The 19,549-nt window shown below is 35.6% G+C and overlaps 3 protein-coding genes and 1 long non-coding RNA gene across 7 annotated transcripts; 1 reads left to right on the top strand and 3 right to left on the bottom strand.

Moving 5' to 3' along the window:
• Positions 1-184: 184 nt before the first annotated feature.
• Positions 185-13,339, bottom strand: LOC141670683 (uncharacterized). 4 transcript variants are annotated; one of them, XM_074476635.1, is made up of 16 exons: positions 13,156-13,339; positions 13,015-13,069; positions 12,877-12,942; positions 12,687-12,803; positions 12,426-12,596; positions 12,277-12,339; positions 12,136-12,195; positions 1,905-1,943; positions 1,734-1,833; positions 1,539-1,660; positions 1,379-1,460; positions 1,195-1,317; positions 967-1,121; positions 773-884; positions 486-698; positions 185-413 (listed from the first exon to the last, which is right to left on the bottom strand). In XM_074476635.1, exons 1-12 carry the CDS (start codon positions 13,165-13,167, stop codon positions 1,230-1,232), a joined length of 975 nt encoding a protein of 324 aa, XP_074332736.1. In that variant the 5' UTR covers positions 13,168-13,339; the 3' UTR covers positions 185-413; positions 486-698; positions 773-884; positions 967-1,121; positions 1,195-1,229. The 4 variants fall into 4 exon arrangements, with proteins under 4 accessions (XP_074332736.1, XP_074332737.1, XP_074332738.1 ...); XM_074476636.1 differs by having other exon boundaries at positions 486-556; XM_074476637.1 differs by having other exon boundaries at positions 1,195-1,302.
• Positions 13,340-14,392: 1,053 nt separating this feature from the next.
• On the top strand, positions 14,393-16,229 carry LOC141670914 (uncharacterized). The gene is made up of 3 exons (XR_012554816.1): positions 14,393-14,803; positions 14,908-15,131; positions 15,243-16,229. It is a non-coding gene; the product is annotated as an uncharacterized LOC141670914 (long non-coding RNA).
• Positions 16,230-16,593: 364 nt separating this feature from the next.
• Positions 16,594-18,087, bottom strand: LOC141670913 (wall-associated receptor kinase 5-like). The gene is made up of 2 exons (XM_074476969.1): positions 17,979-18,087; positions 16,594-17,897 (listed from the first exon to the last, which is right to left on the bottom strand). Exon 2 carries the CDS (start codon positions 17,872-17,874, stop codon positions 16,723-16,725), a length of 1,152 nt encoding a protein of 383 aa, XP_074333070.1. The 5' UTR covers positions 17,875-17,897; positions 17,979-18,087; the 3' UTR covers positions 16,594-16,722.
• Positions 17,941-19,344, bottom strand: LOC141674842 (G-type lectin S-receptor-like serine/threonine-protein kinase LECRK2). Its single transcript, XM_074481545.1, has one exon. It carries the CDS (start codon positions 19,342-19,344, stop codon positions 17,941-17,943), a length of 1,404 nt encoding a protein of 467 aa, XP_074337646.1.
• Between the last annotated feature and the right edge of the window lie 205 nt (positions 19,345-19,549).

Here is a 19,549-nt window from a genome sequence, read left to right as displayed (position 1 = left end):
AACTCAAAATACAGGTCTTGTAGGCATCAAACAATTATTGTTAGTTACAACTGGTGCCTAATGTGACTCTGTCAAACAATTTAGTCCTTAATAATCCTTATGATTGATCTACTACTACGTATGCCAGCTATTATTGTTCACTAGTATTTATGCCCGCGGTGCAGGGCACTTATAGTTATAAAACGAAAATAAATTACATATCATTCAATAATGCAGAATTAGTCATTAAATAACGGTCACAATTGAGTTTCAAACATTACGCGAATTACATAAATTTTTAACCGAAAATACATTCATATGGTAAAAATGTATTTATAAATGTCTTAAAATTCCTTCAGTGCATGAGGTCATCTCCTTTAGATTGTTGTTGTCTGTGTTGACATCTTGTCGAGATGGCAAGATGAGGTTGTTGCCTGTATTAAACCTGTATTAGTACAAAGTTGAAGTCTCATCTTAATGTAAGTGTACTATAATGTATACATTACCTCTGTCGCATCATCTTCTGTGATTTCCATCTTTTCAACAGCTTCATTTTCTTCTTCTTCTTCTTCTTCCACTTTGAAACCATAACAAATGTTAGTTACGGAGTAAAGATCTATCTTGTTTTTGGTGTTGATATCCCTAATCAGCAGCATCACTGTATAATTTTGCTTTGCAATCTTCTTAAGCTGGTGTGGGAATGTTACTTTTTCCTCATCCTGTAGTATATTAATCATAATTTCACAATTCACTATATTTAGCTAGATGTGAACGTCTTGAGTAGTATTTGTACCTTGGTCAGTATGTTGTACACTCTTTTCCCGATGATTGTACGCACTTGCCTGTCGTGAAGGAGAATTTTCATGCTTCCTGTATCATCAGATGCTTCAACCTTTACACTGAACCTGTTTAAGATAAAAACACACTGTCTGTTTGGTATTATTTTTTGAGAATAAAACTGTACTATTTGATAAGTGGTAATCATACTTCTTGTCAGGGTGCGGAACAATTCTGTTACAGCTTGCGCAAATGAAGAATTCATCAGTCCTTTCAATGACCTGGTTGCATGTGGTGCATGTATTGAGGAACCATTTGCTGGTTTCCTTCACAGAATTGATTTTGACATGTACAATCACTTTCATCTGTATAAGTAATATAACATTGAGAGATGTTAATGTTTTGGATTTTCATGCGATGAAATAGAATTTATTTAACCTTATTGGATTCCTCAGTTAGCTTCTTGATCTTCTCTATTGTGAGTAGTTCTGCTTTTGTTCTTCTTTTGTTTCAAAAACCTGTTGTGAAAAGTTTGGCTTCGCTAACCTGCATGAAGAGATTCTGTCATAAGTGTAATATTTTAGTAAATGAAGTGAAAAGCTAAAAAAGATGTATAACATACATTTTCCTTATCGTTAGCACAGTAGGATGTTTGTAATTGAAGTAGTACTGTGTGTCATGAGAGTTTCCCAGATCAATTGAATCTACAGAAAAGTGAACATGTTATACATCGGTACTGTTATTCTCTTGCAAATGTGCCGAGTAATTTGTAGTAAACATACCATTCCACATTCCAACTTTACAGCCTGCAATGATAATTATGATTGGATATTCCTTAACCTCTGCAATATCTTTTTCGAATTGTACTCCATAGTTGTCCCAAAAGGTTACGTTGACGTTCGAGCTTTTAGATTTAGATGTTTATTACCAAGGTATTAGGCAAACAAATTTGAAGATTTGCAATGTAAATATCTTACCTTCCATCTGATATAGTAAACTTAGCTTGTTTTTGCGGTTTGTCGTGCCTGTTAACTATGTCTTCTATTCCTCGGTGATTCTTTATTATCCCAACCACATCTGCTAGTAGTTTATCCATAAGAATAATGTCTCTGCATCAAATAATATATGAGCATGAGGTAGTCCCATACCTGCTAAGTAAGCTTTTTGTTTAGCCAGATTTTTAAGATCTGCATGATCAAAGAAATAATTGTTAGTGTATACTGAAAATATTTATTTGAAGTATGTACATTTATTTCTGGCCAGTTTATTTGAGAATCATTTGAATGTTTACATGTTGTCTAATATTATATATTATGAACAATCTAGTATCAAATGGGATACATAATATTAGATTGTTAAATACGGTTATATAATATAATAAGGTTCACAGCACAGGTGGTGTTGGACAATCCACTGGTATGGCTGTAGTATTATTTAGATTAATTTATATTGACTAATAAATAATGCTAGTATACTTTGTGTATATTGAACAGGATCAAATTTAGATTGTTCTCTTAATACTGATTAAGAAGGAGAATTAAGATTCTATGTCATTATTAATGCTTAGGTTCTTAATCTGGAAATAGTAATTGACACGTGTATATTATTTACATGCTTTGATTTATATATGAAATAATTCTTTTGAATTATATCATTATATTTTGGGTGATGGAATTATATACATGGTGGATATTATTTATTGAAGGAATCCATGTCCTGATAATATTCAGGTTAATGATGTCCCCTTGAAAGCTCAAAAAGATTTAATTGTGTGAAACCCTGCAGGTGGAATTTATTCTGGCATAATTAAATAAAGGTTGAGTGGATGATCAAGGATAAAAGATATTAATTAAATAAATTATCAGTAATTTATTTAATTAATGGACATATGATATTTTAAACATGGGGAATTTAATAAGCAAATAATATTGGAACCAAATTAATTAAATTACGGTATTAGGAAAGGTAGTGCAAATATTAATTCTTCAGTGGATTGAATTAATATTTAATTACATTGGGCTAGGCTCAAGATGTAATTAGAAGGCTCAACCTAATTATCCATGGTCCCTATTGTAGCCTATATATATTCTTATGCTCTTCTTGCTTGGGATTATGTGAAAACATATTGTAGCCACCAAGGAGCAAGACGAGAGGATAACTTGAGAAGACGGAGGCCACACTTCGCTCAAGGGAATTTGGGAATACAATAGAAGAGCGTGGAATCAACCATTAACAAGGTAATCCTCTTTTCGTAATCTTTATCGTAAAACGTAGTAACACCCTAAGTCCGTATTCTTTTATCTATAGCAGCTCATCTCGATTATGAGATTTGGCAAATGGATGTCAAGACAGCTTTTCTTAATGGAAGTCTTGAAGAAACCATCTATATGCAACAACCAAAAGGATTCATTAAGGAAGGCCAAGAGCATCTGGTATGTAAGCTTAAGAGGTCTATTTATGGACTTAAACAAGCTTCTAGAGACTGGAATATTCATTTTGATCAGGCAATCCAGTCATATGGATTTGATCAAAGTCCAAGCGAATTGTGCGTGTATAAGAGAAGTGAAGGTAATACAGTGGTTTTTCTAGTACTCTATGTAGATGATATTTTACTCATTGGAAACAATGTTGAGATGTTGTCATTAGTATAGGCATGGTTGTTCAAACAATTTGACGTGAAGGACTTAGGTGAAGCGGCATACATCCTTGGGATCAAAGTTATAAGGGATCGCAAGAAAAGGATGTTGGCTTTATCTCAAGAGCCCTACATTGATGAAGTATTAGCTCGTTTTAACATGCAGAACTCCAAGAAAGGTTTTTTACCTTTTAAGCATGGAGTTGCTCTATCTAAGAAGCAGTGTCCTTCAACACCTAAGGATATAGAGAGCATGAAAGCAGTTCCTTATGCTTCAGCATGTGGAAGCTTAATGTATGCTATGTTATGTACGAGGCCTGACATCTGCTTTGCTGTAGGCATGGTTAGTGGATATCAGTCCAACCCAAGTCAGGAACATTGGAGTGCAGTAAAAACTATACTCAAGTACCTGAGAAGGACTAAGGAGTATATGTTAATTTATAAGGCCTCAGATCTATTTCCTTTGGGATATACTGATTCAGATTTCCAATCAGATAGGGATAAGAGGATATCAACCTCGGGATATGTTTTTACTTTGGGAGGTGGAGCCGTTATATGGAGGAGTGTAAAGCAGAAATGCATTGCAGACTCCACCATGGAGGCCGAGTACGTGGCGGCCTCTGAGGCTGCCAAGGAGGCTGTATGGTTCAGGAACTTCCTTTTGGACTTAGATGTGGTACCTAATTTGCCTAGGAGCTTGACGGTGTATTGTGATAACACTGGTGCTGTGGAAAATTCAAAGGAACCGCGATACCACAAAGCAGCTAAACATATTGAACGTAAGTATCATCTCATACGAGGAATCGTAAAGCGAGGGGATATAGTTGTGGCTCACATATCATCAGAAGACAACCGAGCAGATCCTTTCACAAAGAGCTTGCCAACCAAGGTTTTTGACAAGCATGTGGAAGCGATAGGAGTCAGATGGATGGACACATAGATATTTATGTAATAGTGGATTAAATAAACACTGATGTACACATAGAATATTTTGAGTATAAGTGGGAGATTGTTAGTGTATACTGAAAATATTTATTTGAAGTATGTACATTTATTTCTGGCCAGTTTATTTGAGAATCATTTGAATGTTTACATGTTGTCTAATATTATATATTGTGAACAATCTAGTATCAAATGGGATACAGAATATTAGATTGTTAAATACGGTTATATAATATAATAAGGTTCACAACACAGGTGGTGTTGGATAATCCACTGGTATGGCTGTAGTATTATTTAGATTAGTTTATATTGACTAATAAATAATGCTAGTATACTTTGTGTATATTGAACAAGATCAAATTTAGAATTGTTCCCTTAATACTGATTAAGAAGGAGAACTAAGATTCTATGTTATTATTAATGCTTAGGTTCTTAATCCGGAAATAGTAATTGACACGTGTATATTATTTACATGCTTTGATTTATATATGAAATAATTCTTTTGAATTATATCATTATATTTTGGGTGATGGAATTATATACATGGTGGATATTATTTATTGAAGGAATCCATGTCCTGATAATATTCGGGTTGATGATGTCCCCTTGAAAGCTCAAAAAGATTTAATTATGTGAAACCCTGTAGGTGGAATTTATTCTGGCATAATTAAATAAAGGTTGAGTGGATGATCAAGGATAAAAGATATTAATTAAATAAATTATCAGTAATTTATTTAATTAATGGACATATGATATTTTAAACATGGGGAATTTAATAAGCAAATAATATTGGAACCAAATTAATTAAATTACGGTATTAGGAAAGGTAGTGCAAATATTAATTATTTAGTGGATTGAATTAATATTTAATTACATTGGGCTAGGCTCAAGATGTAATTAGAAGGCCCAACCTAATTATCCATGGTCCCTATTGTAGCCTATATATATTCTTATTCTATTCTTGCTTGGGATTATGTGAAAACATATTGTAGCCACCAAGGAGCAAGAAGAGAGGATAACTTGAGAAGACGGAGGCCACACTTCGCTCAAGGGAATTTGGGAATACAATAGAAGAGCGTGGAATCAACCATTAACAAGGTAATCCTCTTTTCGTAATCTTTATCGTAAAACGTAGTAACACCCTAAGTCCGTGGTTCCCAACAATTGGTATCAAGAGCCTGGTAATGGGTTCTACGTTTTATGATATAATATCCATGTCGTAATTATATATGCGTGTATATAGTGTTTTTCTTGTATTGTTTTTTATGCAGGTTGTTAATCCACTATTTTGGCCATGTATATTTTAATTATGTGTTTGGATCCCACGTGGTTTAATCGTGGTTAATTTTTGTTTTGGTTCCCACGTGGTTTAATCGTGGTTGTAATTTACACGAGGGTTGATCGTGTTAGAATAGATTTTACAAAATTAGTTTTGTATTAGATCTATTTTTTTTGTAATTGTTCCGGGTATTTTGTAATAGTTATGTGCGATCGGAAATCAATTCCGGTAGTTTTTTGTTCCGCTGTGCGATTACAAGGGGTTGCTGTTGATGTTTGGATCGAACAAAATCAAAACAAAACTCACAGAAAAGCAACAGGCGCGTGCGCGCTGCGGCCGTTGCGGCAGCTGGGGCTGCTGGGGCCGCTGCGGCAGCTGGGGCTGCTGGGGGCGTCGGGGCGCGCTTGGGGCAGATTTTTTTTTTGAGAGCTGGATCTTTTTTTCAAGGGCCATAATAGTGGAAAATTTATTTTAATTTTTTCCATTAAATTTTAATTATTGCTTTAATTTATTGATTATGTGTGTCGTTAATTATGTGTGTAATTCTTTTAAAATTGCATGTTTAACTTAATTAGGACGACATTGACATAAAATTTATTTATTGCTTTAATTAAATGTTATATGTTGCTAAAATTATGTGTGTATTTTGAATGCATGATTAGACATAATTATAACAACATAGAGCCCCATTTAATTTTAAAATTCCTCAATTTTAATAAAAAAAAATTCTAAGTGGGAGAGGGAATTAATATGAAATTAAATCCCATGGTCTCCATTATTGGTTGTAGGTAATTTAACATAAAGACGAATATAAATTATATATACGTCACCCATCGTGGCATGTAATTTATGGTGTCTAGAATGTTATAGAAATTACTAGAACAAACTTCTTAAATTAATAAATTTTGAAAGGAATAAATACGGATTTTCTTTATTTATGATTTGGGGCGATTTTGTCAAAAACGGGTTCATCGAACTTGTAAGGCTGTGGGTTTTAAGCGAGACCGATGTGACTCCTCCACTACCTGGAAATCAAACCATTGATGAATATTGAATTGAAGTATTCTATTCAAGGCAAAATTACGAATATTGGAAGGTATACACGCCACCCATCGTGGCGTACCAAGTTCCATAGATTTCAAATAATTTAAGATTTGATGATGGTATACACTTAGCTATGAAAAATAATATAGTCCACCCCAACGTGGCATATTGTTTAGTAATAGGACCGAAGTAACATTTAAACAAAATTAGGTGGTATACATGTCACACATCGTGGCGTACCAGAAGCATATGGTGTTTAGATGTTAGTGCATTAATTTTTAATAATTGTTAGAGGAATCAATAGATCTTAATAATTAATGCACCCTTATTTATGTGATGTTTTTATGCATGATTCTCAGGATAAAATGGGCTTTAATCCACTATTCACCATACTTAAGGATAACAAACTTACCGGACCTAACTATATTGAATGGAAACAAAATTTGGACATTGTGTTGACTGCTGAGGAGTACAAGTTTTGCACTTATGAACCCAAGCCTGAACAGCCTGCTGCTGATGCTCCTGGAGATGAGAAAGAGTATTATAAACGGTGGATTAAGGCTGATGAGATGTCGCGATGTTACATTCTGGCAGCAATGTCGGGTGTTTTGCAGCATCAGCATCAGTCTATGGCCACTGTTTCGGATATGCTCTTTAATCTCAAGAAACTTTTTGGAGATCAGAATAGGGCTGCTAGGCAAGTAGCCATGAAGGCTTTAATGAACACTCAGATGGCTGAAGGCACACCTGTAAGGGATCATGTTCTCAAGATGATGTCGCATCTGAATGAGATAGAGATCCTTGGTGCTGAACTTGACGGGGAAACCCAGATTAAAATTATCCTTATGAGCTTGTCCAAGAGTTTTGAGCAGTTCCGCTTGAATTACAACATGAACAAGAGGCAGTATAGTCTCGCGGAACTGTTGACAGAACTTCAGGCAGCTGAAGGATTATTTCGGCAGAGTGTTCAAGTGAATGTGGCTGAGAAAGGTTCTTCCTCTAAGCCGAAAGGTATTAAGAAGAAGAAAAAGGCTCAGACACAGAAAGCTGTGAAGGCAGTGGGAGTTCAGGGTGGTGTGAAAAAGCCTAAGGGAAAGTGCTTCAGATGCAAACAGTCAGGTCACTGGAAACAGGATTGTCCTCTTCCTAAGAAGACAAACAATACTTGTATGTCTCTTTCTCTAGTTACATAATCATTTATGGCGGCTATATCTACGAGCACTTGGTGTGTAGATACAGGAGCCACTGATCATGTTTGTAATTCTATGCAGGGGTTCCAACTATCCAGAATGCTTAGAGATGGTGAGATATACGTGTTCATGGGAGATGCTACGAAAGTAGCAGTAGTTGCAGTAGGAGTTATTCATTTATCTTTTGGTTCTGATAGGATTTTGGTTTTGAACAATTGTCTTTATGTACCTTCTTTTAGAAGGAATTTAATTTCGGTTTCTAAACTTGCTTTGGATGGTTATAATGTTTGTTTGGATCGTAATGTTTCTATTATGATGAATAAACGAATTATATGTTCTGGTACATTGCAAGACAATTTGTATATAATTAATCCTAGTCAACCTGCACTGCAACTGCAATTTAGGGAATTGAATAACACATCTTCTAACTCTACTAAAAGAAAGGAACCTTCTAGTTTAAACCAAACATATCTTTGGCACTTGAGATTAGGTCATATTAACTTGAGGAGGATTCAAAGACTGGTAGTAGATGGGCCTTTAAGCTCATTGGCAGTGGAGCCATTTCCAGTTTGTGAATCCTGCTTGGAAGGTAAAATGACTAATAGGCCTTTCAAGGCAAAAGGGAATAGAGCCAAACAACTGTTAGAATTGGTTCACTCTGATTTATGTGGACCCATGAATATCCAAGCAAGAGGTGGTTATGAATATTTCGTCACTTTCATTGATGATTATTCTAGATATGGGTACGTTTATTTGTTGCACCGTAAGTTTGAGTGCTTTGATAAGTTCAAAGAGTACAAAGCTAAAACGGAGAAGTGACTTAATAAAAGTATCAAGTCACTATGATCAGATCGTGGTGGCGAATACTTGCTTGGAGAATTTAGGGAATATTTATCAGAAAATGGGATAGAATCCCAGTAAACTGCACCAGGCACACCCCAGCAGAACGGTGTAGCAGAGAGAAGGAACCGGACTCTTTTAGAGAGTGTTAGATCGATGATGAGTTATTCGGATTTACCCAAGTCGTTTTGGGGACATGCCTTAGAGACAGCAGCTTATCTTCTGAACTTAATACCTTCTAAGTCGGTTCCTAAAACCCCCTTAGAATTGTGGACCGGGGATAAATCGAGTCTAAGACATATTCGAATATGGGGTTGTCCAGCACATGTGCTGAACAAGAATGCGACTAAGTTAGAATCTCGTACAGAAGTAAGGTTGTTTGTAGGCTACCCCATGGGAACGAAAGGATATTTATTATATAGTCCGAAGAATCGAGATGTCATTGTTAGCACCAATGCAAGATTCTTGGAGGAGGACTATATAATGAATCACAAACCCAGGAGTAGTGTCGTTTTAGAGGAACTAGTGGGAGGGATAAATAATACCCATGAAGCTGTAGTACAAGTAGAACAACCACAACATAATGTACAACCTGTCACTAATACCGCACCAGTGCCTCGTCGTAGTGGGAGGGTTGTTCAACAGCCTGATAGATTCATCTTTTTGGGAGAGTCTTCAGACTTGGTCCCTGGTGAACATGATGATGATCCCCGTACATACGAAGAGGCAATACAAGACAAAGATGCAGATCTTTGGCAAAAGGCGATGGAATCTGAGATAGAATCAATGTATTCTAATCAGGTCTGGGAGCTCGTGGAACCACCCAAAGGTATAAAACCTATTGGATGTAAGTGGATCTACAAGAAAAAAAGGGGATTAGATAAAAAGGTGAAAGTCTGGAAAGCAAGACTTGTTGCGAAAGGGTATACTCAGAAAGAAGGTATCGATTATGAGGAAACCTTTTCACCGGTAGTCATGCTTAAGTCAATCCGTATTCTTTTATCTATAGCAGCTCATCTCGATTATGAGATTTGGCAAATGGATGTCAAGACAGCTTTTCTTAATGGAAGTCTTGAAGAAACCATCTATATGCAGCAACCAAAAGGATTCATTAAGGAAGGCCAAGAGCATCTGGTATGTAAGCTTAAGAGGTCTATTTATGGACTTAAACAAGCTTCTAGAGACTGGAATATTCATTTTGATCAGGCAATCCAGTCATATGGATTTGATCAAAGTCCAAGCGAATCGTGCGTGTATAAGAGAAGTGAAGGTAATGCAGTGGTTTTTCTAGTACTATATGTAGATGATATTTTACTCATTGGAAACAATGTTGAGATGTTGTCATCAGTATAGGCATGGTTGTTCAAACAATTTGACGTGAAGGACTTAGGTGAAGCGGCATACATCCTTGGGATCAAAGTTATAAGGGATCGCAAGAAAAGGATGTTGGCTTTATCTCAAGAGCCCTACATTGATGAAGTATTAGCTCGTTTTAACATGCAGAACTCCAAGAAAGGTTTTTTACCTTTTAAGCATGGAGTTGCTCTATCTAAGAAGCAGTGTCCTTCAACACCTAAGGATATAGAGAGCATGAAAGCAGTTCTTTATGCTTCAGCATGTGGAAGCTTAATGTATGCTATGTTATGTACGAGGCCTGACATCTGCTTTGCTGTAGGCATGGTTAGTAGATATCAGTCGAACCCAAGTCAGGAACATTGGAGTGCAGTAAAAACTATACTCAAGTACCTGAGAAGGACTAAGGAGTATATGTTAATTTACAAGGCCTCGGATCTATTTCCTTTGGGATATACTGATTCAGATTTCCAATCAGATAGGGATAAGAGGAAATCAACCTCGGGATATGTTTTTACTTTGGGAGGTAGAGCCGTTATATGGAGGAGTGTAAAGCAGAAATGCATTGCAGACTCCACCATGGAGGCCGAGTACGTGGCGACCTCTGAGGCTGCCAAGGAGGCTGTATGGTTCAGGAACTTCCTTTTGGACTTAGATGTGGTACCTAATTTGTCTAGGAGCTTGACGGTGTATTGTGATAACATTGGTGCTGTGGCAAATTCAAAGGAACCGCGAGACCACAAAGCAGCTAAACATATTGAACGTAAGTATCATCTCATACGAGGAATCGTAAAGCGAGGGGATATAGTTGTGGCTCACATATCATCAGAAGACAACCGAGCAGATCCTTTCACAAAGAGCTTGTCAACCAAGGTTTTTGACAAGCATGTGGAAGCGATAGGAGTCAGATGGATGGACACATAGATATTTATGTAATAGTGGATTAAATAAACACTGATGTACACATAGAATATTTTGAGTATAAGTGGGAGATTGTTAGTGTATACTGAAAATATTTATTTGAAGTATGTACATTTATTTCTGGCCAGTTTATTTGAGAATCATTTGAATGTTTACATGTTGTCTAATATTATATATTGTGAACAATCTAGTATCAAATGGGATACAGAATATTAGATTGTTAAATACGGTTATATAATATAATAAGGTTCACAGCACAGGTGGTGTTGGACAATCCACTGGTATGGCTATAGTATTATTTAGATTAGTTTATATTGACTAATAAATAATGCTAGTATACTTTGTGTATATTGAACAAGATCAAATTTAGAATTGTTCCCTTAATACTGATTAAGAAGGAGAACTAAGATTCTATGTTATTATTAATGCTTAGGTTCTTAATCCGGAAATAGTAATTGACACGTGTATATTATTTACATGCTTTGATTTATATATGAAATAATTCTTTTGAATTATATCATTATATTTTGGGTGATGGAATTATATACATGGTGGATATTATTTATTGAAGGAATCCATGTCCTGATAATATCCGAGTTAATGATGTCCCCTTGAAAGCTCAAAAAGATTTAATTATGTGAAATCCTGCAGGTGGAATTTTTTCTGGCATAATTAAATAAAGGTTGAGTGGATGATCAAGGATAAAAGATATTAATTAAATAAATTATCAGTAATTTATTTAATTAATGGACATATGATATTTTAAATATGGGGAATTTAATAAGCAAATAATATTGGAACCAAATTAATTAAATTACGGTATTAGGAAAGGTAGTGCAAATATTAATTCTTTAGTGGATTGAATTAATATTTAATTACATTGGGCTAGGCTCAAGATGTAATTAGAAGGCTCAACCTAATTATCCATGGTCCCTATTGTAGCCTATATATATTCTTATTCTCTTCTTGCTTGGGATTATGTGAAAACATATTGTAGCCACCAAGGAGCAAGATGAGAGGATAACTTGAGAAGACGGAGGCCACACTTCGCTCAAGGGAATTTGGGAATACAATAGAAGAGCGTGGAATCAACCATTAACAAGGTAATCCTCTTTTCTTAATCTTTATCGTAAAACGTAGTAACACCCTAAGTCCGTGGTTCCCAACAATAATACCATTTGATCCATCTGACCAGTCATAATCTTCACCTAAAGTATAGTCATCACTGCATATATCTGGTAATTAAAAGTTGTATTAGATATTGTATTAACCACTATGAGGCATCAGTGCATGTCAGCAAAATAGAATGAACATACAGTCAGAGTCGTCCGAGAAATCTTCTTCATAAGTAAACATGTCATCGGGTGAAACGGCATTCTCTAAAAAATTGAGGTAAAATATAGGTTATGGTAATTAAACTAACTTGTAAATCCCAAATCATTAAAAATATGGACACTAAAATGACCTCTTGTGTCGTGTTCTTTTCCGGTAGGAGAAATGAAAGCATCTTCAAACAAATTAGTTCTTGCTTCAGTTCCTGATAATCTAGATAATCTACTTGAGTTTTTCCTTTGAGTGTGTGATAAGTCTCCAACGTGTGAAACTTCAGACAAAGGAGTGACAGTGGTTTTCTTTCCTGATAACCACAATTTCATTAAATTGTTACATAATAGTTACGAACTACGTATATGACTAAAATACAATAAAACTCCATACTGTTATATACCTCTACTCCTATGTCCACCATTCTTAGAACCTGTTGAATTGTCTATGCTAGAAGATTGTCCTACATTTGTAATACATGATAAAGGGCAACGAGGAGTAACATCAAAGCTATCTGAAGCTGTAACAAACACCAAATGAATGGTTTATATCATATAAATCTTAACTGCTATTAAAGTCATTTAAAGTCTTACATGTCCCGGTAATGGGTGATATTGAAATCATTCGTCGTTTCTTCTTTAGATTACTCCGATGACCACCTTATAACAATACACAACATTTAGCTTTAATTTTCAAATCAACTATACAAATAGCAAGAAACAATGATATACCTGTTTTCAAATCCTCTGAAGAAAACAGATGCCACGGTTTGTTTTCACCGCTACCCTATATTACAAACAATAATCATGTTCTTGATGTTCTTGATTCTTCATTCATATTTGCCAAGATTTGAAAGAGTTTGAAAATATTACCTGATCAACCATGTTTTTGCAGCTTTGTTGCTAATTCAAAATCAAATTTGAAACCTCTGCAGCAGTGGTACAGAAAGAGTAAAATCCGGAACCGGCGGCGTGTCTGGCAGTCAGCGGTAAGAAGTGGAGGGTACAAACCTTAAGCATAAAAAAAGAAAAAAAAGAGACAACGGTGGGTTGGGATGGGGGCAAATCTGGTGAACACATATGTGCATTAAATAGAAGTTAGGTGGGTGGTATTTTTGTAATAAGGAAGAAGTGTGAGGGCAAACATTTTGGAGGTGAAGTTACTATTCCAAAGAGGGAGTAGCAACTAGGGCTGTCAAACGGATAATTCGGATACGGATCTGCCTATATCTATATCCGGATCGGAATCCGAAAATTCATATCCGTATTAGTATCCGAATCCGAAAATATTTAAAGAATTATATCCGGATCCGGATTCGACGGATACTATCCGGACACGGATAATATCCGGATCCGAATCCGATTTTAAATCAGATTTTTTATTTTCTATTAATTTTTTAAAAAAAATGAAAATAATTAGAAAAAATATAGTAAAAATTAAAAATTCATTTTTAAAAATTAAAATAAGAGATAAAGTAATTTAATTATATTTTATTTTATTTTTAAATTAATTTTTTATTTATCTTTTCAATATAATCGTTATCTTTAAATTGTTGAACTCAAATTATTTTTTTTCTCCATGTCTATAAAATTTTACAAACATAATATATCCGTATATATATATATATGTATGTATATATATACACATAAATATACTATAAATTTAATATAATATATTTTTAAATTATTTAAATATTTAAATATAAAATATATTTATCGGATACGGATATTATCGGATACGAATATACCTATATCCGTATCCGTATCCGCAATCGTCGGATTCGAATACGGATAATATCCGCTTTATTTCGGATACGGATAATATTCGCTTTATTTCGGATACGAATGCGGATTTTTCGGACGAATATCGGATTTTTCGAATTTTTTTGACAGCCCTAGTAGCAACTATAATAGAGATATAGATAGATTGTAGGATTTTCAAGTCATCAGTTTTCTCGTATTACATCCAAAATAGAACTTTCTGGAATCAAATGACGAATAATCTTGATGGAATACAGAATATCTTATTCCTTATATCATTCTGGATAAGTAAACAGCTAAGCTAACACCTCTAGTATGTCTCACTAACTTTACTAGTAACATGTTTACTAGTAACATGTTTAAGTGGTAATCCGGTGTCTTTACTAGCGTTAAAGACGAGCCAGTAGTCTAGTGTTGGATCATCGTTCTTGAGCTGCTAAATAATATGTGGCAGACACCAGCAGAAGAAGAACAAAGAGATAATAGTCCATCAACTAGTGTTCAAAATATCCTTGGGATATTCAATTCCTTTCTCTGATGCATGTGGTATTTTCAAAGTCCCCGGCCCCGGTTGTACATGCATTAGGTGCAAGTCAGTATCTATTAGTACTATTTTGTGGGGTGCAACAGGAGCACGTTATTGAGCAATAGAAGACGAAGACGAAGACCAGGAGGAAGACTTTGGATTATTTCGTTTTTGAAAAGCTATTTTTGGAGCTGGAATGCAGTTCTCTCAACTTTCTTTAACTTTGAATTAAGGGTAATATTGTTCTAATATTGAAATAATTAGCTTCAAGTAACATTTGATAAGTTGATAACTTCTACTACTGATAACATTCTAATAATTGTACAATGTCTGGGTAGGCCACTTGCTTTGTAGAGTCATTCATTGTTAATGGAAGACTTGGGGTCAATTTTAAGCTCAGGAACTTGAGGGAAATTTGGTGGAACATGGAGGGAAGCTATCATATGCGACAACTGAAGACAGCTTTTCCCAGAAGAGACGTTCTGTCACATTTTTGATCAACAGTAAATTCATCTTTTTTGTTTCTGGCAAAGTGCAATGAACAAACATCTGTTTTTTCTTTGTAAGTTTACATCCGTCTATTTTTTGATTTATTCATTGAAATTTCATATACTGCTTGTTTCGCCAATTGACCTCGTAATATATTCAATTAACATTCAGAGTGTGTTCTTAGGGAATATATTTTAGGATGTCTTTCAAAATGCGTGCTAAAGTTTGAACAAGCATGTGGTGAAGAGGGTCTTATGCAAGAATGGAAGGGAGCCTATTTTCAATATATACTTAATGATGTCATAATGTGATTTAAAATTGTTTGTACCATAATTTGTAAATTTAATTAGCAATAGAGAGCTGTCCCTGAAGTGATCAACATGAAATTAGGCAATTAGGCAATGCCACCAGAGATTTAAGCTAGATGGAATTTGTCTTTGATTGGATAGTAGTCTTTTTGTATCGACTTTTCTGGGAGATTTATAAAGAAATCAACATGAACCAGACATTAACAACTAGCAATATCCCTATGTATACACAAAACACCCATGCAAATCCTTTGGCCCACAGGGATTTGTATAGGCCGTAGATGACAGCAAGGGTACCCACATCAGATATACAAATCTTCTTGCCAGGTGGGTTGTTTAGAATCCTGTAATAGTTTCGGTTATTGAACTTGAGTCTAGGGATATAGAGCTCATTCGTATCAAGGGAATTAGTGTTGGCATAAAGACGACAATGGCTGAATTTCCAGGAAAAATAGGGTACGAGAAGACAAGAGTGGACTACAAAGCCAACGAGGTCATTGGTCCAGTTATATGTTGTCGCTGCTCTAAATTTGATTTTTTGTCTATTTGTTCACTCGTTCGAGGAAAGAGCAGAGGGAATGATGAGTTATATAATCCAGTTAAGATCTTCTTGCAACACATTAAGGTTTTGTGGAATTAACAATGGCGGATATATTTCCAGGTCGCGTCAATCGCCATTCGCTTCTGATCCTGGTCTGGATTACTGGTTAAAAAAAAACAATGCTGGGCTATGATTATCCAACACCTCAAGTAGTGTTACTTAAAAAGATTAACACTCAACAGCAGCAGGAACATATCTATTAATGTGTGTATTAAACAATTAATTTGAAAATCTCTCTCCCCTTTCCTGTCATATGTATAGGTCAAGATAGAAAAAGCTGAACTAAAAATTGATCAAAATGTATTGCCCTAGATAACTTTAAATTGAAAAACAACTTTCATGATAGTTAACAGAAGCAATTATGCTCCAAGCAACGCAAGCTCTTGTTCCACTTCCTTCACTGTAGGTCTTCTATTGTCAAGAAACTCCACTATAAAACTGATGAATAGCATGCCCTTGATGAACTCTTCCTTTGAAACCTTCAAGGTTTGCATTACAGCTTCACCTTGCTTCTTTCTGTCCCTTAATGGGAACAAATCTACTACTACATAAATTGATAAACTCTTTTCGCGGAGAAATGACCAAACTAAGAAAATAAGAAAGGCATTCAATTGGATATCTTTAAGTACAGTACAAACAACAGATATAATAGCAGATAAGCTAACAGTAATTTGATTGTGTTAAATATCATATGAAACTAGCATTCCCTAACCAAGGCAAGCTCTTATTCGACTTCATTGTAGAATATAGACCTTTTATCTCCTTTGATCATCAGGCATATTCATACTATCAAAACCAGACGTTGAATTACTGCCGTATAGCTCCATAATGTCCTCAAGTAAGGGCTCTATCTCTTCTACATTTGGTCCAATCCCAACCCAATAGTTATTTTGGATGTTGAGCTCTGTCAACATCGCAAGCTCTACTTCAACTTCCTTCATTGTAGGCCTTTTCTCTCCTTTGATTCGCAGGCATTTTTTAGCCAACTCCGCCACTCCTCTAATCTGACTGGCATGCCCCTCTTCTCTCACCCGGGGTTCAAGAATCTCATGGAGTCGATCGTCTTCCATTGCAGACAAGAAATACATACTTAAATTTCTGTCCTTCTCTTCTCTGACGAATGAGACAACATTCGCTCCAGTTAAGAGCTCCAGAAGCACTATTCCGAAGCTGTAAACATCACTTTTCTGTGTCAAAATCCCTGAATGAAAGTATTCAGGGTCTATGTATCCAAAAGTCCCTTGCACCAATGTGGCTAAATGAGTTTCCTCGAGAGAAAACAATCTAGAAACTCCAAAATCAGACACTTTTGCAAAGTATTCATCGTCTAGAAGTATGTTAGCTGACTTGACATCCCTGTGTATGATATGCACAGGAGCTGAATGCATATGCGCGAGTGCTCCAGCAGTTTCTGTAGCTATTCTTAGACGCATGCCCCATGGTATTGATGAGGCACACCCTTCATCATGAATATGATGAAAGAGTGTGTTATTTGTTACAAATTCATATACTAGTAAAGGGACTGGAGTTTCCAAGCAACAACCTAAGAGTTTCACAACATTTGGATGATTTATTTGTGAAAGTAGGATAACTTCATTCACAAACTGATCGATTTGGCTTCGATCAACTACTTTAGACTTTTTGATGGCAACAACTGTATCAGCTAAAACTCCCTTGTAAACTGTACCGTAACCTCCTTGACCAATGATATTGCTCTCTTTGTAGTTATCTGTAGCCTTCTTTAGCTCTTCCTCTGAGTATATTTTGGCTCTTTCAGCAGTGCTTTCACTTTTGTATAATAGCTGTTGTAGCATTATTCCACCATTTTGCTTGAAAAAGTTTTCTTTGAGCTTTAAGTTCCTCCTCTGTCGGACTCCCCAGTATGAGACCATAAGAAAAACAAGCATCAGAACTAAGCCAGCTCCGATTCCTACAAATAAATATATCTTATCAAGCTTTAAATTATGCTATGATCAATTGCTTAAACTTGATGCATCTAAAATAGGGCTACCTGCAGTCAAAACCAGAACGACTGATTGTTGACCTGTATTATTTCTTTTCTTATTTCCGTGTGTTGGTGAAGCCAATTTGATATAGCCAACAATAGGATCAGTGGGTACTTTTCTTCCATATCGCAATGGAAGCTTTACTTGGAAGCATAACCCATTTTTAAAGAAGGCTGCATCGCACTCACAGTCATTCAAACAATCTGTTTTACAGTCTTCTCTACTGTTCCTCTTGTGTACAGGATATGGTTCATTTTCCCACGTGACGCTATTCAATTGTTCCATGTTAAATTGGAAGGGTTTTTCCTTGTTCTTGCAATCTTCAACAGAGTAATCATTATTTCTTTGACAGCCCACAGTCCGATTAACATATTGGAACCCGACTGGACATTCACATTTTGCTATAGTATTATTAATAAGAATACAGTACCCATTGTTGCCACATAATCCTTTGGGAACACATTCGTCTTGCGAAGATCTCCATGAAGATTTCCATGCAATTGACGAGTTTTTGCTTCTTTGATCCAAACTATGTAAATACAGATAAAGGAAACCATCAGTTTGGATTTTTATGAGGTAAATTTCTTTCTTAGATAACGCTGTTTGGATTTTTATGAGGTAAATTTCTTTCTTAGATAACGCTTGGCTTGTATTATATAATACGAAGGCTGAATGATTACTAAGCAAATAAAGGCGCCCGTCGGGATCAAGATTTAGTGTCACATTTATCCCACCATAAGTGTTAGTTCCCCAGTAAGCATTGAATCCAGTATCCATAGTATTCACGGGGTACAGAACAAGGTTTGAATCACTCTGCATTTTGAGTCTGAATATTCCTGTGGAGTGATCAGATTCCGACATGCTAGAAAATAATTCTTGACCATTTGAAAGAATCTGACCAGGTAAGATGGTGTCAGTTGGATGATCAAAACTCTGCCATATCATTTCTTGGCTCGAATTATAGAGCACAAAGTTGCCTGAGTCTAGCATGGAAGCAGAAGAAATCGACTGGTCAAGCTTAACAATATCTGCAATTGTAATTGAATTTGGAGTTTGTTGTTCGACAACGAGCCTCCCATCTGTAGTTAAACGCAAAGTTGAACCACTAACATAGAAAGGATCATTTCGGTTGGCTGTCCAAACTACCGTCTTGTTCAAAGGAAATCCAGCTAGGAATATACCAATACGATATTGATTTATTTTTTGCTGGTAAAATCCGAATGCAAATAAGCCTGAAGGTGACAGCCAAGATGAGTTCCCTGCTAGCGTTAGAAAGGAGCCTTGGCCTATCTTACTGGACCGTCTTTGTTGAGCTGCTACACAGCATATAGCAAACAACAAAAGAAGAAGAATAAAGTGAGAATTGGCCATGAAGTGCATGAGAATGATTATTTTTGTTTTTTTGCTTTAGTTACTGTTATTGCTCTTGCTATTTATTGGAGTTGCATGACAAAATAACTGTGCACAATACCTGTGGATTGAAAGTTCAACTCTTTTTGTTTAGTGCTAATTGAATAATTGATGGTTCAGTTTAATCTTAGTCTAATGTCATGAAAGTAAAGCTGATCTTGACAGA

The sequence above is a fragment of the Apium graveolens genome, chromosome 7 (genome assembly GCF_009905375.1).
Source record: "Apium graveolens cultivar Ventura chromosome 7, ASM990537v1, whole genome shotgun sequence".
Taxonomy (NCBI): domain Eukaryota; kingdom Viridiplantae; phylum Streptophyta; class Magnoliopsida; order Apiales; family Apiaceae; genus Apium; species Apium graveolens.
Note: the sequence above shows the minus strand (reverse complement) of the source record. Positions and strands in the feature narration are given on the sequence as shown.

Coding starts and splice junctions, on each gene's coding strand:
- LOC141670683 (XM_074476635.1), bottom strand. Junction 12,597..12,686: donor TGGTGGACATAGGAGTAGAG/GTATATAACAGT, acceptor TGTGGTTATCAG/GAAAGAAAACCACTGTCACT. Junction 1,944..12,135: donor CTGGTCAGATGGATCAAATG/GTATTATTGTTG, acceptor TTGATCATGCAG/ATCTTAAAAATCTGGCTAAA.
- LOC141670913 (XM_074476969.1), bottom strand. CDS start 17,874: ATGCTTGTTTTTCTTATGGTCTCATACTGGGGAGTCCGACAGAGGAGG.
- LOC141674842 (XM_074481545.1), bottom strand. CDS start 19,344: ATGGCCAATTCTCACTTTATTCTTCTTCTTTTGTTGTTTGCTATATGC.